General features: G+C 56.2%; 2 protein-coding genes and 1 long non-coding RNA gene across 18 annotated transcripts; 1 reads left to right on the top strand and 2 right to left on the bottom strand.

Annotated features, from left to right (window-relative positions):
* Positions 1-2,180: 2,180 nt before the first annotated feature.
* LOC102148457 (tigger transposable element-derived protein 1) lies at positions 2,181-8,165 on the bottom strand. Of its 6 annotated transcripts, none has more exons than XM_070225116.1 (3): positions 7,929-8,165; positions 6,956-7,040; positions 2,181-4,472 (listed from the first exon to the last, which is right to left on the bottom strand). In XM_070225116.1, the coding sequence occupies exon 3, from the start codon at positions 4,372-4,374 to the stop codon at positions 2,536-2,538; it is 1,839 nt and encodes a 612-aa protein (XP_070081217.1). In that variant the 5' UTR covers positions 4,375-4,472; positions 6,956-7,040; positions 7,929-8,165; the 3' UTR covers positions 2,181-2,535. The 6 variants fall into 6 exon arrangements, with proteins under 6 accessions (XP_070081217.1, XP_023507311.1, XP_023507312.1 ...); XM_023651543.2 differs by having other exon boundaries at positions 7,768-7,935; XM_023651544.2 differs by lacking the exon at positions 6,956-7,040 and having other exon boundaries at positions 7,929-8,131.
* On the top strand, positions 6,687-17,970 carry MZF1 (myeloid zinc finger 1). Of its 10 annotated transcripts, XM_070225106.1 has the most exons (7): positions 6,687-6,739; positions 7,948-8,248; positions 9,892-10,327; positions 10,726-10,828; positions 11,553-11,623; positions 11,743-11,863; positions 16,362-17,970. In XM_070225106.1, exons 3-7 carry the CDS (start codon positions 9,932-9,934, stop codon positions 17,798-17,800), a joined length of 2,130 nt encoding a protein of 709 aa, XP_070081207.1. In that variant the 5' UTR covers positions 6,687-6,739; positions 7,948-8,248; positions 9,892-9,931; the 3' UTR covers positions 17,801-17,970. The 10 variants fall into 10 exon arrangements, with proteins under 10 accessions (XP_070081207.1, XP_023507305.1, XP_023507306.1 ...); XM_023651537.2 differs by lacking the exon at positions 6,687-6,739 and having other exon boundaries at positions 8,036-8,595; positions 10,645-10,828; XM_023651538.2 differs by lacking the exon at positions 6,687-6,739 and having other exon boundaries at positions 8,112-8,248; positions 10,645-10,828.
* On the bottom strand, positions 12,505-22,926 carry LOC111775471 (uncharacterized). 2 transcript variants are annotated; one of them, XR_011422535.1, is made up of 3 exons: positions 22,261-22,926; positions 21,983-22,099; positions 12,505-13,708 (listed from the first exon to the last, which is right to left on the bottom strand). It is a non-coding gene; the product is annotated as an uncharacterized lncRNA (long non-coding RNA). The 2 variants fall into 2 exon arrangements; XR_002811175.2 differs by lacking the exons at positions 21,983-22,099; positions 22,261-22,926 and adding an exon at positions 15,162-15,506.
* Positions 22,927-22,945: the final 19 nt, after the last annotated feature.

The raw sequence follows: 22,945 nt of genomic DNA, 5'->3' as shown, positions 1-22,945 counted from the left end.
CTATGGCAACGGCCCGCGCCCGGAAGTGAAAGGCATGCGACATGGTCGGCCGGGGAAGTTCCCTGGGAAACGTAGTCCTCGACGGTCGCAGCTGCAGACACTACATTTCCCAGAAGGCAGCGGGCGCCCGCGCTCGGGGCCGGAGCAGACGCAGTGCCGCCCGGAAATGTACTTCTTCAGGGGCCCGCGAGAGGGCGCTGCTTGAACGCGTCCGGGGCGCTCCGCTGCGCGCTTGGGGAGGACCAGGCGTCGTCCCTAGCTGCGAGGAAACGAGCCCTGGAGCCGGACGGGCCCACGTGCATGTGGTCTCCGCCACGCACGGCCTGCGTGACCGCAACTGCAGTCGCTTCCGTGCGCTCTGCTAGCATGCGGTGGCTGTGCCCGGCTGCCGCTCACCTGCCTCTCTATTCCTTCCACCCCTCCGAGTTTGGCCTCAACCACTCCTGCCTGGTCCCCTGGCCTCCTCCATCTCTTGTGCGGCGCTCAGCTGCCATCGGGGCTACTCCTTCCTTCCGGGCCTCAGGCCTTTACCAACCACCCCATCATGCTGGGGCGCCTCTGACAAGCCCCTCTCTGACGGTGGCATTTTGAAGTGACCAATCCACTGATTGTCAGCAACGTCCCGAAGGCTAGGACACCACCTCCCCAGAAAGCCTCCCCTATCGTGTCCTGTCCTCTGCCCCTGGCTCAGTTGGGGTCCCTTCCAAGTCGCCTGTCACAGACCTTGTCACACAGAATGTAACAACCTCTGGACTGACGGCTCCTGAAGCCAGTCTCACTCACCCTGGTCTCCCCAACACCTAGCCCAAGTGCTCATAATTGGTGCAATTAATCCAGTCAGTCATCAGGGTGCTAAGAAAAAAGCTCCTTCCCTTCTCCTTGCCACTCCTCTTGCCACTCTCCCCCAGAACACAAACAAACGACCTCATCTGACCTTTCTCCCAGTAAGAGTGGGCCCTCAAGCCCCTCCCTGGCCCCAGTCTCTGTGATGTGTTGACTGCAGGCCCATCACTGCAGGTATTGGCTGGGACAGAGGTGGTAGAAATCCTTTCTCCCATCTTTATTTCTTGGCACGAGAGTCTATGCGCATGTGTGCAGGCACATGCAGGTACCTGTGCTGAAAGGAGTCCAGGAGGCCAGACATCCCTGTTCCATCCCCTATGGCTCATCCAGGTGGAGCACAGGAACATCTTCCCTTGCTGACTGTGTTTTGGCAGCCCATGTGGTGCGTCTGCAGAATCAGGCGGACACCCTAGGGTGCCTGGTGTTAGAGTTTGGGGAACAGAACAAGCTGGAATGAGGGGAGATAACAAGACTGTCCAGGGAGCCCATCCATCAGAATCAGAGGTGTGGGTCTAACTTCAGGGAGAGGCTGGTTTGCAGCCAGTGCACTGGGAGCTGAGCCTGAGGTGGCCACTGAGCCCTCATAAGTGGATGGGATTTCCCAAAGAGCACCAGACACAGGAAACCATCAGAGTCATAAAAGGCTCAGCCTCTGAGGCTGGAGGGAAGCCAAGACAACCATGACAACCACAGAAACCCAGAAAAGAGAACATCTCCAAACCAAAGACGTGGTCCCTGGTATTAAAAACCACAGTGGACCAATATGTGCCCATGGGCTTGGGCACAGGGAGGGTACCAGAGACCTCAGACAACAGAGGCCACAGAAACCACAAGGGGACAACGATGGCACGGAAAGCGAGCAAGGAGACGCTGAGAGCAGGAAACCCTCATCTAAACTTGGCTAGGAAGGGTCACAATGGTGCAAGGAGTGAGAGGTCAAGGTTGGTAAATGGGAGAGGCTGGTCTCTGCCCTGGCCCCTGTGAAAAGTGATAAAGAAAACCTTATTCAAAATGGAGTCAGGAAGCCATGAAGACAGAGCTCTCATGCACATACCACTCGTCAAAGCCTACATAACTAGTGAGGGAAGAAGGAAGATCCCTCCTCACCCCAGCAGCAACACACTAACCACCACTTGCAGCCAATGAGAAACCTCCACAACCTCAAACTCATGTCCTCCCCTATGAACTTTTATTCAAAAGAACCCTCTCCAATTTCCTCCTAAAACCTAATAAAAGCTGACCTTCCCTTTGTCTCTTCAGACTTTCCTACGGTTCACCATAGTTTACTTGTCCCAAGTTGCAATTTCTCTGCTATTCCTAAATAAGATCAACTTTAATAATCTGCCAATTATTTTATTTAAGGTTGACACTCCTTACAAGGCAGGCCACCCTGAGGGGCTGTGCTGGGCAACTACTGTGTTACGGGGTGTGTCTCTCTCATGGGTGAGCACTCCTGGGCCCTGCAGCTCATTTGCAAATCAGAGACCACCACCCTCCAGTTCCCCAAGCCTGGCACTGTGTGTACCACTGTACAAAGACCAGAGGGCATGAGATATGAGAACCATGGGAGAGAAGGGACAGTGTCCACCCTCTAGAAACAAAATGTCATCAGACAGGGCCCATCTGAGGTCAGGCCCAAACCCCAAATCATGCAGGACAGCCGTACAGGTTTGTCCTTCAGCACCTGTACCCTTAGCCACTGGTCCACCCTGTGGGCCCCACCTGGGGTGAGTGCAGGCTTCCAGCCAACTCCCTCGTTGCCAACACCACGGGGCCTCCTGAGGATGTAGCTGCCTGATCTTGTCGCCTCCTTTCCCGGTGCAGCTCCCGGAGGCGGGCAAGGGCACAGTGGACACCCCGGGACACACGCAGGCTGCGCTCCCGGTTGGGATCATTCTCTGTGAGGACCCGCAGGCCAGCAGCGAAGTGGGAGAGGGCCTGGGCCAGGTGCTCGGGGCTCGGTGCACCCACACCAGCTTCCTCCTTAGTCCCTGCACCAACCACAGCCCCTGTAAGATCTGGCTCTGGTCTTCTGGAGGCCAGGCCTTTCCCTACCTCCCAGGGCAGCTCAGAGGCACTGGCGTCCCCATCCTCTGCATCTTGAGGGATGCCCCGGGGCAGGGGCTCCCCATGGGCCTGGAGCAGGCAGGTGACATCAGCCTCAGCCACGTCCCCAAGGCCCACATGGCTTGCTAGTGCCATAATGCTGCGGTGGAGCTGGGGCACAGCATTAGGTTCAGGGGCACCAGTGGGCACGCACTCAGGCCACAGCTTCCTCCAGGCACTATTCATGGTGGCAGGCTGCAGCTCTGCCCAGGCCTCGGCAATATTGTCTACAGCGGTTATGACAGTATAGCTGCGCCAGAACTCCCGCACAGAGGGCCGGTCCTCACCAGCCGTTTCCTGGACCAGCTGGCTGAGCATGCGGTGCAGGTAATGGGCCTTGAAGGCAGCGATGATGCCCTGGTTCATGGGCTGGATCAGGGCTGATGTGTTCTTGGGCAGGAACTCGACACGCACATGGGCCGAGAGGCCACCCAGGTGGGCAGGGTGGCAGGGCGCACCATCCAGGAGCAGCAGGGCACGGTGCGGGAGGCCGTGGCTGGCACAGTAGCTCTCCACAGCAGGGCAGAAACAGCCAGTGAACCACTCTTGGAAGATGCTGGGCGTCAGCCAATCATTGCGGTTGGAGCGCCAGACCACAGGCAAGCTGGACTTGGAGCAGCCCCTGAGGGCGCGTGGGTTCTCTGAGGGGTACACTAGCAGGGGCTTCAGCTTGAAGTCACCAGCTGCATTGCCACCGAGCAGCAGGGTCAGGTGGTCCTTAGAGGCCTTGGGCCCAGGCCCAGCTGCCCCCTCCAGTGCCAGCAGCATGCGCTCAGGCAGCCGCTTCCAGAACAGGCCCGTCTCATCCACGTTGAAGACTTGGCTTGGTGAGTACTGGCCTTCCTCCAGAATGGTGCGCAGCACTGGGGGGTACTGGGCTGCAGCCTGGGCATCAGCCACAGCTGGCTCATCTGTCAACAGCACATTGTGGCGCATCTTGAAACGGGCAAACCAGCCATTGCTGGCCCCGAAAGTCTCGACCTGGGTGCCATCACCCTGCTCGTGCTGCAGCTGCGCAAAGAGCCGACGTGCTTTGTCCTGGATAAGCAGTGTGCTGACAGGCAGGTTCTGCCGCTTCTGCTCCTCAATCCACAGGCTCAGCAAGCGTTCCATGTGGCCCATCACCACACCCCGGCAGCGGGTGAGCTGTGTGGCACTGACAGGTGTGGCTGCCTGAGAATTGGCACGGATCTTGTCCTTGTTGACACGGATAGAGGCGACAGTGGAGGTGGCCAGCCCCAGGGCCCGGGCAATCTGTGTCAGCTTCTCACCCTCCTCAAACCTCCGAAGCACCTCCAACTTCATATGCAGGGTGATGGACTTCCGGTCCCGCCTGGCACTGGGACGGAGGCCAATCCCACCAAGGGGCGCCTTCCCTGATACCTGCAGGTGGGGGATTGTCTTCATTCCGCCTCCCCAAGCCATGCACCTGGACAAGCTCTCTCCCCACTGCCCATCCACGGTAGCTACTGCAGTGCCCACGAAGGCAGCCTCTTGGCCTCTCCTGCCAGGCCTGCCTCTGCCTGTGAGAGGAGGAAACATGGGCATTAATGTGTGAGCACATGGGAGTCCCAACCACTGCCCAGCCTTCCCATGATCTGACACAGATCACCCAGCCCCGCTGACCACTGCCTCAGAGGTACACCCAGTCCTTTCTCTCTCTACTGCTAAAAACACTGCACGCTCATTTCCAAGCATTCTTTGCATCTGGAGGAACATGTCACTTAGTTTTAGCTTATGAGATCAAAAGAGAGATCTGTTGGGAGACTTCACTCTCTTCCCCCCAGCAAACCCCTTGCAACCACAAGAGAAAGTCAAGAGAGTCTAGAAACCCTGCCAAACACTGATGAGCAGATGAGCTACCCATCTCCATGCTTCTCCCTCAAAGACATCAAATGTCAGTGTGAGAAGCTGAATAATGGCTCCTAAAGACATCCATATCCTAATCCCAGGAACTTATGAATAAATTATCAACACGGCAAAAAGGAGAGTGCAAATATGATTAACTTAATAATCTTGAGATGAGGAGATTATCCCGGGTTCTCTGAGTGGACCCCAAACGTAATCAGAGGTCCTTGTAAGAAAGAGACAGAGACTTCTTCACTCAGAAGGCAATATGACCACTGAAGCCTGGAGGTTCCAAAAGGAACCAGCCCTGCCAATATCTTGGTTTTTAACCCAGTGAACTTATTTCAGATTTCAGACCTCTAAGACTCTAAGATAATAAACCTGTGTTGTTTTAAACCACTAAGTTTGTAGTAATACATTACAGCAGTCATAGGAAACTAACACAGAAGGGAAGCTCCCTAATTCATGCCACCACTGTGGTGTACCTGGGGATAGAGGAGGAAGGTGGTTCCCCACAAAGCAGCCAGAATGATTCACTAAGTCAGGTCCTGTCCCCCTCTGCTCAGAGCCCTTCCAGGCTACCCACCTCTCTCAGAGTAAAAGCCACAGTTCTCATCAGCTTCATCAAGGGCCTCAAGGCCTACTTCTCTCCTTTGCTAACTCCTGAGCACATCCTCAGGGCAGACTAAGGATGTTCCTGACTCAGAGCTTTTGCTCTTGTGGTTCCTTTGGCCCAGAGCCGGCGCTCTTCCCTGTTATCTGCATAGCTTGTTCCCTCTCCTTCTGCAAGTCTCTGCTCAAATGTAACCTGATCAGAGAGGCCCTCTCCCCCTATATTTTATTGTGCATCTGTCACATGCTGCCTGAGGGCAGGAGCTGAGTCTGCTGAGCTCTCTGTTGCATCCCAAGGCCCAAGAACAGTGCCCAGCACTTAGCAGGCATCCAGTGGTCGCTGGCTGACTAAATTATTAAACGAAATACAGTGGTGGGAGGCAGGGTTCTCACCTCATCCCTTTTGCATTTTAAACCACGTGAAAGTAGCACCTAATGAAAACACTAAGATTTTTTTGAAGGAGTGGGTGTGAAAAGCAGGGAAGGACAAATGCCTGACGGGTCTGTGTTTGGGGCGTATCTATGGCACCTAGGACGAATACCTTCAGGGACCCACGGGCTGCACCTGGCTTGAAAGAGCCCACAGAGCCCTCGAGCCGGGGAGGCAGAAAAAGGTAAGTGGCCACGGGGAAGGCTCCTGACCAGGAAGAGGCCCCGAATTCTGAACCACTCACGCGCCCACCCTTCTCTCTCCGATATCCACGCCTTTGCCTGCGAGCCCACAATTTCAAATTAATTCACCCATATATTCACTCATTTCCTCCCTCCCCATCTCGAGACAAAGACCCCAAGCCCGCCACCAGGAAGGCTCGCCGCCCAGTCTGGGTGAAAGACAGGGTTCGACCCTCGAGACTACATGTCCCAGACAGCCATGGAGCAGCCGAAGGCTCCGATTGGCCCACTAGCGCGCGTCCCCGGCTGCGCGCGCAGCGGCCTCTCTCCGTTCCCTTCCCCCTGGCCGGAGCCGAAAGAAAGGGCGCCCCAGCCCCCGCCCCCGGAGCCCGGTTCCCAGCGAGGCCGAAAGTCCTCACCCCCGGACCGCGACGCGAGCCGGCTGCTTCAGCTGGGCAGGTCGGGATGCCGCCCCTCCCCAACTCCTACCTCACAATGCCGATTCCCAAAAGCGGCCGAGCCCAGCCTCCATCTTGCCAGAGGAGGCCGAAAGTTGTCGGGCGACGGCCAGGATTGGAGGAGGGTGCGTGGGGCCCGCCCCCGACGGCGCTCTGGCCCTGCGCCCGGCGCTCCCGGGCCTACCGGGAAATGTAGTTCAGCGTCGAGCCCCCTACGCGCGGAGTCCAGGCGGGGACGCCCGAGGCTGTCTCTGCTGGCGGTTGGTTTTCTCGACGGTTAATTTTTCTCTCGTATCTTTTCCGCCGCCTACTTTCTCTTTCCATCATCATCCCTACCTCCTTCCCTTCCTGTCTCTGTCTCACTGTTTTCTCATTATCCCTGTCTGTTCCCCATCCCGGAGAACTGGTTCCCTTCAGACTGTCAAAACAGAATTTTCAAAAAACTTAAACTCAGAACGTGTCAAAGATTTATTTACCTCATGGAGGGAACTAGTAGGATAACGTAGGTGGTTCCAGGAAGATGAGAGAGAAGGAGCGATAGAGTAAAAGAAAGAACAAACACTGAAATAAAAGTGCAAAGTCGGATTAGTGCCCTATAGGGCAGTGGGCAGGCCCGGGAGTCTTAGTATCCTGTTTAGTGTCCTACAGGGTCACACAACTATAACCCTTGGGGCACTCTTTTCTACCAGACAGAAAGCATTTGCAACCTTTCAACCTTTTACAAGTTAGCATCTAACTTCACAGTATCTGGACTCTGATAAAAAGTAAAGTCAAAAAGAGTTGCTTCGCTTAGAGAGTCAAGTGACCCGAAGCAGGCTTGGTAGAGACATGCTAGGGAACTCAGAGAGGGCTCCCAGTCAGCTTCTTTGTCTTATTGTCAAGTTTTGGATAAGGTTTTCTAACAAATCTCCCTCCAACTCTCTGTCTCTCTTGCTGCCTGTCACCCTTCTCTGACTCTTTGAAAACTCAATCCATCTTACTTTATCTCTAATTTCTGTCCCTTTCTCCCCTCTTGCTTCTGTACTCCTGTATCCTTGTCTGTCCCTTAGTCTCGTAATCTGCCCTTCTTGTCTTTGTGAATCTATTCTCCCTCTCCCTCTTTCCCTCTCCTTTCATCTGCATCCCTTCCTGATCTCTCTCCCTCTTATCTGTTCTGACACACCTGTCTCTCCGTCCCTGACTCTCTGACACTCTAGCTTATCACATTCTCTAGGTCTCTGAGGGTAGAAATCTCTCTCCGGTATTCTTCTTTTCTACCCGTGTCTCTGTCTCCTGTCTGTTCACTTACTTTCAGTCTCTCCTCACATCTCTCTCTGCCCCAGAGTCTCTGCCCTAGAAGGCTCTGGGTCTCTCCTTGTCCCTGAGTCTCTGGGTTTGTTTGTCTTTCTCTCCACACTGTCTCTTACTCGGTATCTCTGCCCCAGTCTCCTCCCCACGCCCTCACCCTACCTCTCCTATCGCCTTTCAGACGCCCGCCAGGTCCCTGGGGTTGCCTTGGAGACCTCCGTGTCGGTCCAACCGGTTACTATGGAGACGCCCGGGCCCGCCTACTGCCTGCGAGCACAAAGGAAAGTCTCGCCGCACACGCGCGCACGGAGGACCTGGCCGACTACACCTCCCAAGAAGCACCGGGCCGAACCTCTCTCCATTTTGCTGTCCCGGCGGACGGTGAAGGAGGAGCGCCCCCTCAGCAGGGGGTTGCCATGGAGACGCGGGCTGACGGCGTCCTAGCGAGGGCAGTGATTGGTGCAGAACCCTGCCCCCGGAAGGCCCGTAGAGAATTGAGGGAAACGTGGTGGGGGGCATGCGCGTTTTGGAAGGCTGTGCTGGTGTCGGTTGCCCCCTGAGAAGCTTGCGCACGTTGACGGGGGCCCAGAGGCCTGGATCTGAGGCCGGGAGCGCGGGAAGAGGCGGCGGGAATGTGACCTGATCGTTGTGAACAACGCTACCCCGGGGAACAGGGGGAGAAGGGTGGAAACAGAGGCGAGGGTGGGGGAAGGGCAAGGAGGCGCTCGGGCTGGTGCGTGGAGCATTCTGGGAGACATAGTTCGGCCGGGGAGGGGAAGTCGGCAATTGCGCATGCTCAGCAGCGCGGAGCGACCTGCTGAGCGCCGAGGTGAGGGCCGGAGCCTCTCGACTGGGAAGGCTCGGGCGGGGTCCAGGGCAGCGGCTGCGGACTCGTGGATTCTGGCTGCCCAGCGGGACCAGTATCGCGGGGCAGGGACCTGGGTACTATGCACGCAGGCCCGGTGCTGTCGCGCGAGGCTCGTCAATCACTGCGTATTGCCATGGTGACAGGCTCTGGGAGCCCCGCCTCCTGGTTGCCATGGCGGCACCAGGACCTGCCGGGGCTCCCTCGCGGGGAAGTTGCCTGCCAAGATTTCTGGTAAATGTAGTTCAGGAACCTCCACAGGTGCGGGCCGGCTTGGCGAAGCTTTCTCCCAGGATTTCAGGATGACCTGGAATCGAGGAGCAGAGGTTTGATTTGGAATCAGGCGGCCCTCGAAATCGGATCCAAATCGAAATCTTAATTAGATTGCTTCAAAGAGCTCGCTCCTTAACCCTAGCTGTAGAAGGAGCAGCAGGGGGTGGGGGAAGGGGGGAGGTCGTCCACATTTGCAGATGAAGAAACAAGTTCACAGAGACACAGCGACCTGCCAAGGTTACGTGGCAAATCGACTGGATCAAAATTCCCGACCTTGCTTGCAGGCTCCTGGTGCAGTGGTCTCAGGGCCTTTGTGCGCCCCCTGGAAACTCCCCATCACCTTTTAGCAGCATTTAAAATCAGGAAGCTGAAGAAATGATGGGACGTTGTGTGGTGTGAAAAGTTGGGTTCAGAGGATGGGGCTGAATGGGGGGAAGATGCTGCCTGGGGGCTGGGACACACAGACGACCTTGCACAGGTGGAGAAGAGGGGAACAGGTGGAGATAGGCTGCCCTGTGGAACCAAGCTGGGAGGGGAATAGTCTGAAGGACTGGGAGGGAGAATGGATAGTGTAGTGATGGGCTGGTGTTAGAAGTGGGGAGTAGTGGTACTGATGCCCAGGTGGTGGTGTTGTAGGTGTCATTCACCTATAGGGTAGGGATGAAGTGGTATGAACAGAAGAAGAGCAGGATTTAAGGGAGAGCGAAGGTATCTTCTGGACCTAAAAAGCAGCCTGTGTTTGGAACGGGACTACCAGAGACTGCATAGGCCTAGCTAGAGACCAAGGATACGAGTGATTCATTGAGGGCTTAACAGCCCCACAGCTCCCTGGCATGTGAGCACCTCTCTATGCCTCAGTTTCCTCATATTCCTTTCACTCAGGGTAACTCTGAGGATCAAACAGCACAACATACAGTAGCCACTCAATAAGTATTCGTTGCCACTGTTTGTTCTCATCTTAGCAGCCTCTTCCCATTCTTCCCCCAGGGGCAGACACTGGTCTCAGAGGTCCAGCCCGGTCTTTCCAATGAGGCCCGCAGCACTGGGATCCCCAGGCCATGCACCCCCGGAACACGAGGGACCTGTCATGGTGAAGCTGGAGGACTCTGAGGAGGACGGTGAGGCAGCCCCATGGGATCCTGGCCCGGAAGCTGCACGCCAGCGTTTCCGGCACTTCCGATACGAGGAGACAATGGGTCCCCGAGAGGCCCTGGCCCGGCTCAGGGAGCTGTGCCGCCAGTGGCTACGGCCCGAGGTGCGCTCCAAGGAGCAGATGCTGGAGCTGCTGGTGCTGGAGCAGTTCCTGGGCACACTGCCCCCTGAGATCCAGGCCCGCATGCGGGGACAGAGGCCAGGCAGCCCTGAGGAGGCTGCTGCCCTGGTCGAGGAGCTGCGCCCAGAGCCGGGAGGGCCCCGGAGATGGGTGAGTCAGTGGCCCTTAGCTGGATTCAAGGCTGGAACAGTTTCCAGCTTTGCCTCACCTGAGTCATGGACACAGGAAGGGACACAGAGTGGGGAAGAGGGAGGGCATTGGGCAGCCATGGGTGTCAGCAGCAGGAGAGCAACTGCAGGTGGTCCCTTCACTCCCTGCTCCCTCCCAGGGGAAGGTAGGTGCTTGGAGAACCTAGTCAGTCAGGATCTCTGGGGTCTCACAGTGGGGTGGATGCCCAGGAATCCCTTGCTTGCGCCCAGCCCAACTTCCTGCCTGGGCCCCTAATGGTGGGGGGTGCGCCTCCCCAGGTCACAGTTCAAGTGCAGGGCCAGGAGGTGCTATCAGAGAAGATGGAGCCCTCTGACTTCCAGCCCCTCCCTCAAACCAAGCCTCGGACTCCAGAACCTGGGCCTGAGATACCCCCTGGGGCCACGCGGGAGTCGCCACTGGGCCTTCAGGTGAAAGAGGAGCCCGAGGTTACAGAGAACCCAGGTGAGGGCAGGCAAGGTGGGCACAACCCAAGGCCTGATTGGATGGGATGAGGGGAACTTGGCCTGAACAGCCTGAAGCCCACTGGGCTGGTCATCTGCCAGATGGGACTCTTCCCATGCACTGGTGGCTCCCACATTCTGCTCACCCAGTGGCCGTCACTACCCCTCGCATGCCAAGCCTGACTGTCACAGCTGTGTTTCCATGCTTTCCCCTGGCATGGAGCAGACTGTTGGGGTTTCCGTATGTGGGAGGTACGTGGGGTTCCCAAGGAGATCCACTGGGGGACATGAGCCCGTTGCTGGTGAGCAGACAGCAGGCTGGAGTATGGGTGAAAGAACTCCAAAGTGCTGGGGGGCATGCTTCTCCTTTGTATGCCTCCAGACAGGTGCTACAGCTGACCACCCACACTCTCCGCCCTTCCTGTGTGGGCCCTTGTGCAACGACCCTCTCCTGGCCTCACTGGCCATCCTGTACAGGCTTCACGCAGGGGTGCAGGGCACTGACCTGAGCCTGCCTTGTCCTGCTGCAGCTCCTCCCATAGCCTTCCAGGGGTCCCTGCTTTGCTCCACCCTCCAGCTGGGCCCTTCGAGCTACTGTGCTATGCCCAGCCCCAAGCCTGCACCCAGGTGTCACCACACCTGGATCCCAGCATCTAGCACACCACTGAAGAAGGCAGTGGAGTGGGGACACCCTTGGACTGCCTAACCCCACCCTTTCTCTGCAGAGCTTCTGGCTTCTGGGCCTCTAGCCAACCCCGAGGAGGCCCCTTCCACTTTCCTGCCTGAGGAGGCCCAGGTGAGCCCCACACAAGCCATGCCCTCTCCATACCCCGGGAGCGTCAATGGGTGGGGGTCAGGTATGTCCCTCCCTGGGCCTATATTGGCACACTTGAGCAGTGAGCACTGTGGTTTCAGGGCTGTAGGATCGTGCTAGAACAGGTCCCTCCCCAGAGCGAGACTGGGCCTGAGGGGCCCTCATGGAGGGAGCACCCTGGAGCCCTGTGGCAGGAGGAACGTGGAGGAGTCTTCTCCCCAGGTAAGACGAGATGTGGTGGGGCTGGGCCCTCTTCATGGACATCACCCATCCCACTCCTGGCCCTGCTCAGGTGGCCCTCTAGCTCCAGCATCCCCAAGCTCTCCCCTTCCGTGGACCATCCATGGCAGCATTCAGCATGCTTCAACATCCTACCCTCCAAAGCCAAGCCCTCCACTGACCTCATGACCCCTCCAGCTGATCCTCCCAAGATCGGAGCTTGTGTTCCCCACCCCCACATTCTCTCCCACATTCTGGGCTTGCATCCCACTGATTGAGTGGCAGGGAAGGAAGGGTTGGGATCTGGCAAAGACAGCAGGTTCATGGACAGGGTGGGCAGGCAGGAGGGATCTTGACAAAGGGTGGGTATCAAATAGGACAGAGCAGGATCCTGCCCAATAGTCCAGGCATCTCAGGCAAGAGGCCCCCTGTTGTCCATCTCAGCCACACCGCCCTCTGGCTGCCATCATCCACGCTTCCCACCTCCTCTTTCTCCATGTTCCCTGGACCCCGCCTCTTTCTTGGTTTATTCCCTTGTTCTGGTGGACCTTCCTGTGAACTGTGAAACTCTGGTGTGGGAGGTGAAGTTGTGAGATGTTATATATCTGAAGCACATTTGTCTAACACTCAATGTTAGACTGAAGTTTGGCTGGATGAGGAATTCTTTTTATTAACTCAGTCTCAAACATTTTTTACCACCATTGTTGATGAGATGAAATTCACATCTCAGTTGTGGGAAATTGGCTTGAATTGTTTCTTTGATTTCCTTCCCCTCCATTGTTCTGTTCTCTTGTTTCTGGAATGCCTGATACTTGCCTATTGGCCTCTGAGGCAGGTCCTCTAATGTTCATTTCACTCCGATTTCCCATCCTTTTCTTTCTGCTCTATTTTCCAGAAAATTTCCTTAATTATATTTTCCAGATTTTCTGTTGAGATTTTTGTGTTTCCTAGCATAGTTTTAATTTCCAAGAGTATTTCCATTTGCTGTTCATTTTTATAGCCACTTCCTGTTGTTCTTACAGTTGTAACATAACATCTTTCCTCATTTCTCTGAGGATTGCAATAATTTAAGTTTTTTCTCCCAGTGTAGTCTCAGAGGGACCACAGATCTGGCGGCTCTGAGCAGGTAGGTGAGAAGCTTATCAGCCATGACAACAAACCAGGGCTGGAAGGAATGTTGGGCGTCACTAGTCAAGGAGACCCACTTCTTGGGGGATGTGAGCGGGTGGGTGGAGTATAAATGGACGCTACTAAAGGATCCATAGGGCAATGTGGCTGGGCCATTTGGGGGCACCCCATTGCTGTGAACATCTTTGGGTCTTTCCTCTGAGTCTTCCAAGAGGGCACATCCAGCATCTTGCAAGCATCCCAGGAGAGAGGCTGGTGTCTTAGTGCCCAGTGTGACTTCACTTAATCTCTTGACTTCCTCAGTATGGTCTCCCATCCTCAACCCAGCCTTTTGCCACGATGGGAAAGAGAGATCCAGGGATGCGAGCTACAGCAGTGCCCACCATTTACTCAGGATTCTGTGCAGACAGAGCCCAGGGCTGTTCTGTGCTTTAGCCATGCCCAGCTTCTGTTTCTGACACAGCCTCCCCAGCCTGCTTGGTGCCCCTGTCGCTTCACATGCACAACCTGAGGTACCTGGTACCTCCAAGTCCTGAACTTTTCAAGTCTTCTTTGGGGTAAAACGAGTTGATTTTTTTCAATTTTCCCCATTGCTGGCTTAGTGTTCACCTTTAGTCTGCCCCACAGTTGCCATTTACCCATCTGCTTTCCAGACTAGAAAATGTCAGGGGTTGGTTTGTTGGCTTATTTTTCTTCTGTTCATCTTTGTGGATTTTATGCCTAAAAAAAGAACATTGTGGTTTTTACTATTGTTTCAAGGTAGAAAAAATTTAAATAGATGCCATGGTTACCCAGAAGTCCCAATTTATTATGGTTTTTTTATCAATAAGGATCCCAACTCATTAATTTTTTCATAATTTCCTTGTTTCATGGATACTGATCCTACCTTTGAGGATTTGGAAATACTTTAGTGTCCTTTCTAGACTGGTTAGTAAGTTCTGTTTCCTCAGGTGTGAGTTATCCCACTAGTTGCATTGTTGACAGCCTGCCCTTCACAGCTCTAGGAGCTTCTTGTTTGTCCCTGCCCTAAGCATCATCCTAAGTGAGGGGGCCACAGGGTCCATCATAACCCAGGCCATTCAGTGAAGATACCTCTGTAGCCCAGCCAAAAGCAAGCAACCTATCCCTGGCCAGGTCTGTGGGTAGACTATGCTAACGCAGCCCATTTCCCCAACCCCTACCTTCACGACAGAGCCTGGTTTTAGTCCCTGGATTTCCACAGTCTTAGAGCTTTAGAGCTTACTGTACCAGGCTCTGGATTCCTGAATCTTACCAACTGTCCTTTCTTGCTTTGGAGCTGCCCAAGGTATTTTTAAAGTTGTTCTTCTTATGTTTTGTCATTTTTGCATGTTGGAGCAGAGAGAGTAGGATCTAGCACATGCTCCTTCTGCTGTTTTAGTTTTCAGCTGGCTGGCTGGGCTCAGCCCATGCTGTGTGGCTGACCATTCTCTCCAGCTTGGGTCTGCTTCTCTCTCAGTTCACAACCCCAGTCTCTTGGCTTTCTCCAGCCACACAGCAGCACTCCCTCAGGCTCTTTGGTATGTTCTTTCTCTGCAGCACCCCCATTCTCTCCTCAGGCTGCACTCCCCATAGACAACTTCAGCTCCCAGCTTCAGACACTGATTCCCCTCTGAATCAGACACTGATCTCTCCATCAGGTCTCCTGGCTGTTTCCCTTGTCTCTCAACTAAACATCTTCTGTGCAGCCAGTGTTTTCATCATGAGACTATTTTGAATAGCTAATGCATTCACACGTTAGAAAATTTAAAAGGCACGAGGGAGTATACACTGGAATGCCCCTCCCTTGCCTATGTCACACAGTCCTGCTCCCCATCAGCCAACATTACTAGTTTCTTGTGTGTCCTTTCAGAAAGATTCTCTGCCTAGAAGAGCAGACACAAATTCAGGTGCATACTCATTTCCCTTCTTTAAAACAGACATGGATGCTTAATCTCCACTGTGTTCTACACCTGACATTTTTTGTGCACCTTCCCACTTTAACACATAGCAGCAAGTGCTCTTGTCTTTGGACCGCTGCGTAGAGCCCCACTGTGGACATGTTTATCCATGCAGGCTCCTACTGACAATCCTTTGGGTCACTTTTAAGTGATAAAATGAGAAACTTCATATGTAGGTCATTTCAAACAGGGGAACACAGCTGTAGGAGAAGTACCTGAAAGTGGAATTGCTGGATCAAATTGTGGGAAATTTGCCATTTTGATGTATTTTGCCAGACTGGCTTCCCATTCATGATCACCAGCAATGCACACAAACACTTGGGTCCCTGCAGTAAGGGTATGGAAATGGTAGATGAGTACAGCTCTGATGTGCAGTTTTCTTATTAGGAGGGGATTAAGCATATTTTATGAGATTTAAACATTAGTTACATTTCCTTTCCTGTTCACATCCTTTGCCCATGTTTGTCAGGTCGTTGGTCTTTCTTGTTGATTCATTGGAGCTATTTTCTTAGGTTAATTAGCCCTTTGCCTCTGGAGAGTTTCTCAGTTTGTCATTTGTTTTTTGACACTGAGTTGTTTTTTCTATGCACAAATGACTTCCTTTGATGCAGTATAATTTATCTGACTTTTCTTTGACAGCTTATTGATTTTCTGTCACCCACTGAGGCCCTTGCTACTGCCTCCTTGATTTAACTTCTTCTGGGCTTCCTCCTTCTCCCACCCCTGCTTTGCTCACACATCCTCCCTCACCCAGCATCTAATGCTGGAGTGCTCACAGCATGGCTGGGACCTACTCCTTTTCTCCATAGACACCCACCCCTATTTGATCACATGCAAGCCAGGGCTCTATGTGCCATGCATATGCCACAACACCCATGTGCACATTTCCCTGCACACTGAGCCCCTAACTCCAGCACCCCTGACCCTGCTGGAGTCTCTGTCCCTCAGACACCCCACAGACATCTCAAGCAAGGTACATCAGACCAAAGTCCTGGCACCTGCATTCCCTCCCTCCCCTCCCCCATCCCTTCTATTGGCTCTACTTCCAGCCTCCCTCACCCACCCACTTATCTACATTTGTGGAAACCATCATCACCCACCTGGACAGAGCAATGGCCACCTGCCCCACTTTGCCCTACAGCCCTTCCAGAAAGGAGATTCTTGCAAACTTCAGTCAGACCTAGGAAGCTTGTCCTCAGTTCCTCACTCTTCCTCCTCATGCAAGGTTCTGTCCATTGTCACCTCCTTGGGGAAGCCCGCACAGACAGAATCCCTGCACCTGCCCATGTCACCTCAGACTGCCTCGTTGGGTCAGTTTCAGATCCCTCTGTTCACAGTTTCCCCCAGACTGCAGTGTGTCCGGGTACACAGTGGGTTCTCTGTCACGAATGAGTGGATCTCCTTGTGCAATGCAGGGTTCGCACTCCCGATGGACAACGTCTCTGCTGGCCCAGTCACTGTGAGCCCCCACCTCCACATTCCCTGGCACCTCGGGGTACCCGACCTTACTAGCCGACTCCGGTCACCCTGCCGAGAAAGTAGTTTCTCGCACGCGCTCGTCCTCCACAGTGACCCGGGAGGTGAGCAAGATCTCACGGGCGAGGATCCCCGCCAAAGCGTGGGCCCAATGCTGGCCACCGCCCGCTGGCGCGCCCCCAGGGGTCGGAGCCGGGGCAGGGGTCGGCCCAGTACAGGCGCCGGGACCGTGCGAGGTGGCCGCTGCGACGTATGCGGGAAGGTGTTCAGCCAACGCAGCAACCTGCTGAGGCACCAGAAGATACACACGGGAGAGCGGCCATTCGTGTGTGGCGAGTGCGGCCGCAGCTTCAGCCGCAGCTCACACCTGCTGCGCCACCAGCTCACGCACACCGAAGAACGTCCGTTCGTGTGCGGCGACTGCGGCCAGGGCTTCGTGCGCAGCGCACGCCTGGAGGAGCACCGACGCGTGCACACGGGCGAGCAGCCCTTTCGTTGCGCTGAGTGCGGCCAGAGCTTCCGGCAGCGCTCCAACCTGCTGCAGCACCAGCGCATCCACGGTGACCCCCCGGGTCCCGGTGCTGCGCCCCCCACACCTCCCGGAGCGCCCGAGCCCCCAGGCCCCTTCCCGTGCAGTGAGTGCCGCGAGAGCTTCGCGCGGCGCGCCGTGCTGCTGGAGCACCAGGCGGTGCACACCGGCGACAAGTCCTTTGGCTGCGTGGAGTGCGGCGAGCGCTTCGGCCGCCGCTCGGTGCTGCTGCAGCACCGGCGCGTACACAGCGGCGAGCGGCCCTTCGCCTGCGCCGAGTGTGGCCAGAGCTTCCGGCAGCGCTCCAACCTCACGCAGCACCGGCGCATCCACACGGGCGAGCGGCCCTTCGCCTGCGCCGAGTGCGGCAAGGCCTTCCGCCAGCGGCCCACGCTCACGCAGCACCTGCGCGTGCACACGGGCGAGAAGCCCTTCGCCTGCCCCGAGTGCGGCCAGCGCTTCAGCCAGCGTCTCAAGCTCACGCGCCACCAGCGGACACACACCGGCGAGAAGCCGTACCACTGCAGCGAGTGCGGCCTGGGCTTCACGCAAGTCTCACGGCTTACCGAGCACCAGCGCATCCACACGGGCGAGCGGCCCTTCACCTGCCCTGAGTGCGGCCAAAGCTTCCGGCAGCACGCCAATCTCACGCAGCACCGGCGCATCCACACGGGCGAACGGCCCTATGCCTGCCCCGAGTGCGGCAAGGCCTTCCGCCAGCGGCCCACGCTCACGCAGCACCTGCGCACCCACCGGCGCGAGAAGCCCTTCGCCTGCCAGGACTGTGGCCGCCGCTTCCACCAAAGCACCAAGCTCATCCAGCACCAGCACGTCCACAATGCGGAGTAGCTAGTGTTCACTAGACCCCCTCTCTGCTCCACCTTGGTCCTGTGTGTGGGAGCGGGCAGAACACATACCTCACAGGGTTGTTGTGAGGCCTGCAATCGCTTCGGTACGAGCAGACCCGCCCAGGGCCTGACCCCCTAGTAGGTGCTCAATAAACATTAGATGGAACCTGGGTCTGGGTCTCTACCCACTCAGTGCCTCCCCACTTGCGCGAGTTCCTCTCTGCCCACCTCACCCATCCACCACTACTTCTACAACAGTGTGGTTTCATGGCCCCCTGCCAGGTGGCTTCTAACAGCACCTGCCCACGGCTGTAGGGTGCCCCCATGTACGAAGGCTCCTATACTGTTTGCCCATCGTGCCTTTAACCCACACATCCACAGGCCAAGCCAGCTGCCAGGTGAGTACCTGAAGCGGCCCAGTTCTCCCCAGCCAGACGATCATCAGATGCAGAGGTAGAAAATGTGCCCAGAAGGCCAAAGACAGCCTGGGGATGAGCATTTGTAAGCTTTTAAAGCTAGGAAGCCATAGGTTTTATCTGTAAATCCAGATTCTTTCAGGACCTTTCTCTGGTTCCAGTATGTTCACCACCACCAAGTGTTGAGGATGGGGGCCCCTTTGGGGGGGACCCCAGCCAGTCTGGGAATTGAAGTGGGCTGCAGGCCCCAGGCCAGTTCTCCAAGCCTCTAGTGATCATCCCGGTACCATGGGCCACAGCCTCCTCCCACCCTGACCCCTTGCACAGCCCCCAAGGGCTTCCCCACACTGGAAGGTCACCATCAGGAGTGTGTTCAGCAGCAAGTCAAGAAACATGGCTGGCAGCAGCTTACATGAAAGTGGACAGACACTGCTAGTGTGGGTTCAACGTTCTGCAGACTTGGCTGGCATTTCTGGAACCGTCTAGCCTTTTCCCATGCCATTGCCTCTTTTGCCCTATCTTCCCCTTCCATCCCGTTGCCCAGGCTCTTGACATAACCCCCACTACACGAGTGTGTGCACTGGGTGCTTGAAACAAGGAGTAAAAGTTAGCGCCAAAGAAGAGGACTTCATGCAACAGGGTCTGGCTTGGGACCTAAACCCTACTCTGGGTGGGTGTCAGCCTGGCCTTGGCCAGGGGGATTCCAGGACCAGCCTTTCGAGGCCTGTGTGTCCAAGCTTCTTAGACAGGTACAGCTGGACTTCACTGCTTTGAGTCACCATGACCCTCACAAGACTGGGGCCCTGGTATCAGGGAAAGAAGACAAACCAGCCTGGGCCAGACATTTTCAATGGCCATGCTAGAAAAGGTGTGCTCCCTGCTCCTGCCCCCTTTCTCCCCTTCCCTCATCCTCCCGCCCTCTCCATCTCCCCAGATGCCTAGCCCCAGCCAAGACCAGGGCCACTCTGGCATCCATACTGGCAAAGTCAGCAGCTCCCCATGCAGGGGCACTCCTGTGTGGCATAGTCAGGAAAGGAGTGTCTCCTGGGTCCTGGAGCAACACTCGCCGTCCTCTCCAACAGGACTCTGGTGTGGGATCTGCAGAATCAGAGCGGAGAGGAAGGTGGTCACTGGGGCCCTAGGCAAAGGCTGGGAGAGTCAGATCAGGGAAGGCAGGCAAACACTGAGGTAGCTAGTGGTCTCAGGTTGGAGCAATGTTGCCAAAGCTTTATAAATCATGTAACAGATTTTTTTACAAGCCTGTGTGACTTTTAAGATTTTACTTTTCCGGGGCTGGCCCCGTGGCCGAGCGGTTAAGTTCGCGTGCTCCGCTGCAGGCGGCCCAATGTTTCGTTGGTTCGAATCCTGGGCGCGGACATGGCACTGCTCATCAAGCCACACTGAGGCAGCGTCCCACATGCCACATCTAGAAGGACCCACAACAAAGAATATACAACTATGTACCGGGGGGCTTTGGGGAGAAAAAGGAAAAGTAAAATCTTTTTTTTTTTTTTAAAGACTTTTTATTTTTTCCTTTTTCTCCCCAAAGCCCCCCAGTACATAGTTGTATATTTTAGTTGTGAGTCCTTCTAGTTCTGGTGTGTGGCCTGACGAGCGGTGCCATGTCCGCGCCCAGGATCGAAACCGGCAAAACCCTGGGTTGCCACAGTGGAGTGCACAAACTTAACCACTGGGCCACAGGGCCGGCCCCTGTGTGACTTTTATAATCAGAAACAAAGAGAACAAGAAAGCTCTCTTTCATGTTTTGATTATTTTGGTGTTGTGAAGAACATGAAAGGAAATCTGTGCAGATATGACTACATAAAAATGTGAAATTCTGCACAGGAAAAATTATGACAAACATGAAAGACTAGGATAAATCACGCCAAGGTCCCACGCCCAAAGCCATGAGAAGTCTGCCGAACCAGCCCACTGAGAAGAAACATGAAAAGCAAAGTGAGAACCCTCCACAAAAGGCCATTTCTGCAGTTTGCTGGGGAGACCCCTGCAACCTGGCCGTGTGGCTGCAGGTTGAGAATGCAAGTGCTTCCATACCATCAGCAAGACTGAGGGCTTGGACAGAATAACTATTTGGCCCCACCTGGCCAGAGCCACAGGAGGAACCCAGGAGAGGAACCCCCAAGGCACTGGTCATCTGGTGAAGCTACAACAGTGCCAAGCCAGCCTGTCCATGGATCGTCTGTACCTGAGGCCATTGTTGTTTGCTCCCAAGCCCAGCCTCCCCATGCCACATCCATCCAGTTATTCTCACCCCAACCCCAACCTTGTAAATCTGTCCACTTCTCTCCACCCCCAAGCACTGCTCTGATCCCAGCCACCAATCTCCAGCCTAAAGGTCCACAGCACTCAGCCTCCCTTCCCAGCCTGCTCTTGCCCCTTCCTTCCCAAAATGGACCCTATCTTCCCAGTGTCAGCTCCCAAAGGCTACGCTAACACCCCCAGTGCACTTCCACTCTCACTTCCTTGCCCACTATGTTCTACCCAGTCCCTCCAAGACACTGGCCCCACCTTCTCTCAGGGCCTTTGCACATGCCAAGCCCTGTGCTGCCTCTCAAGAGGCACCAGGAGCTACAGGCACCCTTGCTACACAAACCACCTGTGCCCCTCTGCCACTTGGGTGGCCATGAGGGTAACAAGGAAGACACAACTACACCACTTTTCAGCCCCCTGCCTCAGTTCAGACATCCCTCCTCCCTGGTCCAGACCGCATGACCCCCTTTTCCCAGCATTTTGTTGCATGGTCAAGTCTTCCCCACTGGATGGTGGGGAAGCCACAAGGTCAGAGACCAACAAGTCCAGCTTTGACTATTCCAGCATCACCTGTCCAGGGAACCAACACCATAACCCCAGATAGGCCCCCAGCTGATGGGCCTCAACAACGGGCCTTAGCATGGACACGTGGACCAGGCTGGCCAATATGAAGCACCCCTGAGACTTTGGCTGGAAACAGCAGGATGGTCATCAACCCTCAAGTTGATACCTGTGTGAAAATAATCACCAAGAGTAGAGTGGCTGAGAAGAACAGAGAGAAAGGGATAGCGGAAGAGGGAGACTGAGTCTGGAGGGGCCCTCCGAGTCCCAGGACCAGCCATGTCTGAAGCCTGAGAACACCGGGATAGCTGCAATCATGTCAGCCCCAAACCTGAGCTGTTTGATACTTCTGAGCCCCCATCCTCACCCCGGCACCTCTCCAGCACTCAGCTCTGGAGGGAGTCAAGAAAGGATCCTGGGAGTATGAGGCTGGGACCATCAGAGGGCTGAAGGGGGCGTCTGGGATGGTGGCGTTGAGAACGGAAGGGCAGAAAGGGGGAGCGGTTGCAGAGACACGGCTGGGATCAGCCCACGGAGCCCAAGGGCGCCAAGGGTACCGGGCACGCATGGGGCAGGGCCTCCGAGAAGACTGGGCCGCATGTACGCCAGACCAAGGAACGGAGAGGCGGAGGCGACTCCCTGAGGTGAGGGTGGGAGCCGGGTGGACGCCGGGACGGGTCCGAGGAGGCGCTGGGCCTGAGGGCGTCAGGACCACTCCGCCGAGGCGAGGACCGCGGGTGCGGGCCGGGACGACGGCTGAGAGGAGCCCACGAGCACGCCCCGGGCGCAGGCCCAGGCGGACCGCGCGCGGGCCCACTTCTCCCAGAGCTCCGGGAGGCGACAGCACTTGGCTGCGCAAGGGCTGAGCGGCAGAGCCCCGGCAGCCCCCACCGGCCCGGCCTCCCGCCCTGGCCAGCCCTCTCTGCGCCGCTCACCCGCCTGACGGTTTCCGTGGTGACAGCCGGAAGTCGCAGAACCTCCCGGCACCGCTTCCTCCCGCCCTTCGAAGCACGCAGAGCTGTGATTGGAGAGAAGGCTGGGCCCGCTCACACCTGCCAGTGCAGACGGCGGAAGATGGTGGCGCGCCTCCGCTGGAACTCAGGACCCATGCCGAGAGGCCCAGTCCCAAGTCCCGTCCCCCAAATATCCACCCGTGTACACCTCCTTGGTGCTTACCACTCTCTGGCACAATACAAGTTTAATTGTTGTTTACCTCAACCAGAGTCTCCGCGAGCGGGTTCTTTGGGTTTGCGATGGGACACCAAGGGTGCTCGACCCCACACCCTCTAGACAACGCCCCTGGCGTCGCCCAGGATCTAGCCTGCCGTGATCACCCTGCCTCTGTCACCTCCGGGGGGGGGGGGGGCAAGGACCTCATTTGACCGAAACCCGCCTCGATCAGTACAAGCGCAAGTTGAGCGGCCGGACCGCGCACGGAGCGGCTCGCGTCTGCCTCACTTAAAGATGGGGACGGCACCGCCCCCTTCCTGGACCCGCGAGATTCCCCGGAAGTGACCGTGGGACGGCCTGTATGATCGGAAATACTCGAGCCCAGCCGAAAGAACCCGAACCCCGAGCCCCATCGCTCAGCAACGCGGAGCGGAGGCACCGGTGGCTGCGCAGGCGCAGAACGCAGGCCAGGCGGGAAGAGCCGAAGCGGGCAGGCGGCGGAAATATCCGAAGCGGTGGGGCGCCCGAGGCCGTTGCAGAACCCCGCGCTGCAGCCGCTGCTGCCGCGGAAACCGAGCCTCCTCCAGTACACGGCCGCCGCCTCCTCTTTCCACCTCGAGCTGCACCCTCCTTGCAGAGGGAGGGAGTGAACAAGCAAGCGGCGCGGCCCCAGGAGCCCGCGTCCGTAGCCTCAGCTGGGCCTGAGGAGACCTGAGCGGGCGAGGGGG

Source organism: Equus caballus, chromosome 10, assembly GCF_041296265.1.
Source record: "Equus caballus isolate H_3958 breed thoroughbred chromosome 10, TB-T2T, whole genome shotgun sequence".
Classification (NCBI taxonomy): Eukaryota; Metazoa; Chordata; class Mammalia; order Perissodactyla; family Equidae; genus Equus; species Equus caballus.
Note: the sequence above shows the minus strand (reverse complement) of the source record. Positions and strands in the feature narration are given on the sequence as shown.

Excerpts from the sequence above, each read along its gene's own strand:
- LOC102148457 (XM_070225116.1), bottom strand. The coding sequence starts at position 4,374 with ATGGCTTGGGGAGGCGGAATGAAGACAATCCCCCACCTGCAGGTATCA.
- MZF1 (XM_023651532.2), top strand. The coding sequence starts at position 8,714 with ATGCACGCAGGCCCGGTGCTGTCGCGCGAGGCTCGTCAATCACTGCGT. Across the intron at positions 11,624-11,742 it reads TCCTGCCTGAGGAGGCCCAG|GGCTGTAGGATCGTGCTAGA; the intron begins GTGAGCCCCACA and ends CTGTGGTTTCAG. Across the intron at positions 11,864-16,361 it reads TGGAGGAGTCTTCTCCCCAG|GGTTCGCACTCCCGATGGAC; the intron begins GTAAGACGAGAT and ends TGTGCAATGCAG.